The 5,416-nt window shown below is 57.7% G+C and overlaps 1 protein-coding gene across 1 annotated transcript; it reads left to right on the plus strand.

The window, feature by feature from the left end:
* Positions 1-1,668: 1,668 nt before the first annotated feature.
* Positions 1,669-3,645, plus strand: NXPH3 (neurexophilin 3). Its single transcript, XM_059830566.1, has 2 exons — positions 1,669-1,725; positions 2,914-3,645. The coding sequence occupies exons 1-2, from the start codon at positions 1,669-1,671 to the stop codon at positions 3,643-3,645; spliced, it is 789 nt and encodes a 262-aa protein (XP_059686549.1).
* Positions 3,646-5,416: the final 1,771 nt, after the last annotated feature.

The following is a 5,416-nucleotide window of genomic DNA, read 5'->3' on the forward strand; positions in this document are numbered from 1 at the left end:
TTTAATTCTAGTCCTGTCCCTGGCAAGTTAGTTCTCGGTACTGCAACTTCTCCTGCTGAAAGATGGGAAAAGGACAACTGCTGCCATCAGTGGGACAAAACCCACCACGAGCAAATCTGTCTTTCTGAAATCAGCAAACCAGTGGCTTCTGTTTCCTTTTTAAGCGCAGTGCTGCCTGCCATCCCTTTACTCTGGGATAACATAGAAATCAAACCGCCTGGCTTGGGGGAACAGGATCTGCCTTTTCTTGTTCCTTTTAGGATTTCCCATGTTGAAGAGGAGCAGTGCCCTGGCACCGCTGTGATTCGCCCCCCCTGCCCCTGCCATGCAGAGGGAAGGGGAGAACGTCATTGCCCAGACTTACACACATGTGTCCATAAACACAAAATCACAAATAAATTCAGAATAACCCAGACTGTGCCTCTTGCAAAGGAGATGCTGGACCCTCCAGGGAGGAGGGACATGCTCCACATCCATTTTGAGCAGGTAGAAGGGGCCACACACAGACCCCCAAATCAAAACAGCCTGGAAATATTACAATTCTCTCTCTTTTCAGTGATTTTAAGGGTGGGGAGGGAAAGAAGACTGCAGAACCACATGGCCACGCGATGGGGGAGGAAGCATCACTGCAGCAGCCAGTGTTAGAGGAACAAAAATTAAATCTCCCCAATACATCCAAGCCCAAGGACTCTCCCCTCGCCTCATCCATCACCTCCCAAAGGGCACAGCCGCTCTGCCCCGTACCCGCAAGCGGGTGCCTCCCTTCGCCGTACCCCAGGCAGGTCCTGCAGCCTCCCGGGGGGGGGGACTGGTGGGAGAAGAAGTCTTTTCCCTTTCCAGCAGGCAGGTCCTGCAGCCTCCCGGGGGTGGACTGGTGGGAGAAGAAGCCTTTTCCCTTTCCCTGATGGTGGGACTGGAGGGAAGAGGATGGGGAAGAGCTGAGCCCGCGGGCAGAGGGTGATGCCACAATCCTGCCTGTTCCCCTGGTGCGAGATAAAGCAGTTTATAAGGACAGAGCCAGGGACCCCCAGTGGGTCCCCCCAACTGTCCCCCCACCCCGCTTCGCTCCCTTGGTGCCAGCTCTCCACCACCACCCTGGGATGCTCCTCTCTGGGGAGCCATGGGGGCTCCTTCGCACGACGCCTCCCCAGCCCTCTCCTTCAGCGCACCCACACGCCCTGCCAGCTCCCACTGAGCCCCCCCCGGGGGACCCCCAGCATCCCCTGAGGGACCCCCCCCGGGCTGGTTTGCCTGGGTTGCAGGCAGCAAAGGGTTACGCTCGGAGGTGCCGCTCTGCTCCCAGCACCTGGCAGGGGAGGGAGCGAGGAGGGGATGGAGCGGAGTTTCGTTGAGTCTCCGGGAAGGCAGCGGGGGGGCAGCGGGGGGGCAGCGGGGGGGCAGGCGGGGGGCAGGAGCGGCGGCGGCAGCGGGTGAAGCCGCCTCCCGGTCCGGCACAGCGCGGTGGGAGCTGCCGGAGCCACCATGGGCCGGGGGGGGGGCCCTGGGAAGCGGCTTATAAAGGGGGAGGACACCCCCTTCTCCTCGCTGACGTCCCTCGCTTAAAAAGAAGGGAGGGAAAGAAAGAAAGAAAGAAAAAAAATAATAAAAACCCACCCAAATCCTCTCTAAATTTGAGATACGGCGAAGGCGGGCGGCACCGGCTGGAAAATGCATCTCCCTCGGAGCTGCATCGTCCTCCTCATCCAGGGGAGCATCTCTCTGCTGGTGAGCGCTGGGGATGGGGAAGGGGGGGCTGCAGGGGCTGGGGGGGTCGGGCTGCCAAAGGGACAGGGGGGGTTGACAGCCAGGAACGTTTCCCAAATCAATTTGTCCATCCCCCCCCGGCCCCATCCCCTGAAAAAACATGCGTCCCAAAACTTCTGTTATTTTGCAGCGGGTGGGCAGCGGGCAGGGTGGGCTCGCAGGCAGGGCTGGTGATAAGGGTACCTCCTGATCACCCTAAAAATCTGCAGCCCCCCCCCCAGCAGAACAGTGCTGGTAGAGCTGCTGGGGGCCACTCGCCCGCACCCCCGGGCTGGGGCAGAGCTCCGGCACAGCCCCACAGGCCGCCCTCGACCTCGGCTTCCCCGCTGCCTTCTCTGCCAGGGGAGCCCTTCGCACCCCAGGGATCACGGCGGGCACTTGCTCCGTCACCCAGCACCCAAGGCGATGGGGCTGCAGCATCCGCCTCCCGCCCCGGCACCCTCCCAGCCCGCTGGGTGCCCACAGCCTGGCAGCAAGGCAGCCCCCCAGCTCCCCTCTGTGCTTATTTTGGGGTCCGCGGCTGGTGGCAGGCAGAGCCCCCGTGCCGGCACGAGGAGAGTGGGCAGAGGAGCCCGTGCACGGCTGTTAGAGGCAAAGGGCATCTCCCCAGGGTGAGAACTCACCTCGGCGCTTTGCTGTCCCTCGCGCCGCCCCACTGCTCCCAGCTCTGTCTCTCCACCGGACCACGGCACAGTTTGGAGGTCAGAAGTGGGGTCCGCTCTGTCAGCAACGAGACCGGTGCGAAGGCCACGAGGCCGGCACCCTCGCCGCAGGCGTGCATCCTCCCCTACAGCACCCTCGCCCCGGCATCTGCAGAGATCCCCTGGGTGCCAGCGCTCTGCCCTGAGCGAGGTGCCGCTGCCAGGCTGCTCCAGCAGCGAGCAAGATGCACCCGTCCCGGCTCCTTTCACCCATTCCCCAAGCAACCATGAAAGGAGAACGAGAGCAGGGGAAAATTGCTACCAAAAAGGAAATACGGACTATGGAGTGAAGTAGAGAGGAAAGGCAAGAGAAAAGGGAAATAAGGAAAGCAAGGATGGGAAAGAGGATGGCTGGGTCATGTCTGGAGAAGTGGGGTGACTCTGGAGAGCAAGACTGGGCAAGGGGGGCAGGCACCCATCTCTCACTCTCCACCTTGGCTGTGTTCAGGTGATCTGCGGCCAAGAAGAACCAAGGAAAGGTGCAGAACAACATGAACCCAAGACCCAGGAGGGAGCTCAAGTGCAGAAGACCAGAGGGTTGCTCTCCCCAAAGTCCCTGTTAACTCCAACCTTACTGCAGAACATGACCCGCCTGGAGCTGGTGAGCAGCTCACGGGAGTTATGGGATATCCTGGATAACCTGTCCGAGCAGGACCATGCTCCACACCCTAGAGGACAGAGGGACTTGGGGCCAGCCTCAGGCAAGCTTAAAAAAATTTTTGGCTGGGGAGATTTCTATTCCAATATCAAGACAGTGAAGTTGAACCTCTTGATCACTGGAAAGGTGGTTGATCACGGCAACGGCACAGTCAATGTCTTCTTCCGACACAACTCTACCGGGCAAGGGAACATCTCCGTCAGCCTCGTCCCCCCCACCAAGGCAGTGGAATTTGACCTGGAGCAACAGATCTTCATTGAGGCCAAAGAATCCAAAATCTTCAACTGCCGCGTGGAATACGAGAAAGTGGATCGTGCCAAGAAGACCACGCTCTGCACTTACGACCCATCGAAGACCTGCTACCATGAGCACACCCAAAGTCACGTCTCCTGGGTCTGCTCAAAGCCCTTCAAAGTCATCTGCATCTACATCACCTTCTACAGCATAGACTACAGGCTGGTGCAGAAGGTGTGTCCCGACTACAACTATCACAGCGACGTACCCTACTACCCCTCGGGATGACGCGCTCTGCCCATCGCAGGATGCCCCGGTGACGAGCGGGTGCTGGGGGGGCGGGGGGAGGGATGGGGACGGTTTTGTAAGCGGGGGCGGGAGCGCAGCGGTCCCTAGAAACCAGAAGCAAGGAAGGAAGAGGAGGATTTTCCATTTTCCCCAAAAGCTCCAATGTCAAGAGGAGGAATTTTAGGCTATGGGGTATCGGCATCGCTAATCCCAGCCTGGATCCGTGGTCCTTAGAGACTGGTACGTGAAGGCAGGGTCTGAATCTAGGATACAGAATATAGGACATAAAGCCACGATCAGGACTTGGGTTTCTCAGTGCAATAACGGATTTGCCTGGATCTAGGCCACACAGTCCTAAAAGGTTGGTGACCAGGCAAAGAGGGCTCCAGGAGCAGGCTCACACAGCCTGGAGCCAGGGGAGGACCTCGGGGGGGAGAAAGGCACCTGATGCCCTCCATGGCTATAAGATGTCCATGGGCGGCCACATCATCTCCTCCATGTCCAAGTTCTGCAGCGGTGGGAGCTGGAGCTGAGTTTTCTCATGTCAGGATGCAAAGGGCTGCCAGGATGGAAATGGGGAGCCGGAATGGGGGGAGGGACCTTCCTGGGGCGCCACCCCACCACGGCTCACACCGGGCACCACAGCACAGAGTGGTTTCAGGGACTTGAAACTGGATCCGCAGATAGAGAAATCCTGGTGGAATCTGTCAAATCTGCTGACACAATGTATGATTCATGTGTTTCCCCCGACATTCTGTGATTCACACGTTTCCCCTCCATCTCATCCATGCTTTGTATCACCGCCGGCTCCCCAGCGCCCATTCCCACCCTCGCCCAGCCACCTTCAGCTCCAACGCCGCCGTTCCTCAGTGCAAAGGTGCGCGCCCGCGTGCGTACATGTGTGTGAAGTGGAGCTCTGACTGTAGCATTTAATTTACTTTGAAGGAAAAAAACCAACACCGCAACAACGCTGTCCTTGAGAGAGAGAATAAAGTTTTCACAGAGGCATTGAGGCAGGTCAAGTGTTTTTACTGAGAGCAATCTCAGCCTCCTTGGGGGAGAAGGAAAAGAAACTGGTGGGATTGGGAACGAGGCACAGGGCAGCGCCTCACCCCGTGCCCAAATTCGGCTCCGTTCAGATGCATCTGAACTTGCCCCTTCTAGTAACCGGGTATCGGGTCTGGCTTGGGGGTCTGCTGGGACTCGGACTTTCACCTGGGTGCTTGGTTGCTATTGTTCGTGCTTGGGCTCATTCTCCACCGCTGGTGGGTATTCCCAACCTCTTCCCCTTCCCCATACATCCAAACTTCAGGCTCCCACTTACATGGGCACATCCCCTCCTACGAAGGAGACCAAAAAGCAGCGTCCCACTCCCAGCCCTTCATTTTGCCCCCAAACTCCCCATATCCAGAGCACCAGGGCAGCTCCAAAAATCCCCTTACGCCAACAAAACCCCAGCAGAGTTATGAGGCAGGTATTACCACGAGAGCCGGTTTTACGCTTCAGCCTTCGGAAGTCAAAAATTCCTTCTCTACAACTTGGAGAGAGGTTTGCTGGCTGCTGGCAAAGTTTCATTATACGCACTTTTACATCTAGACAGAGGCCGCTTCCAAAACGCATCGAGCAAAGAAAGCCTTTTAGTGCAATAATCAATGGGAAGACTTTTACTCTGAGAACAGAAAGTTTATAATGATTGGAGAGCACGGTTTCAGAAAATAACAGGAGCAATATTTGGTATTGGGAGGGGGGGGGAAAAAACCCCTACCAGGAG

The sequence above is a fragment of the Gavia stellata genome, chromosome 28 (genome assembly GCF_030936135.1).
Source record: "Gavia stellata isolate bGavSte3 chromosome 28, bGavSte3.hap2, whole genome shotgun sequence".
Lineage (NCBI taxonomy): Eukaryota > Metazoa > Chordata > Aves > Gaviiformes > Gaviidae > Gavia > Gavia stellata.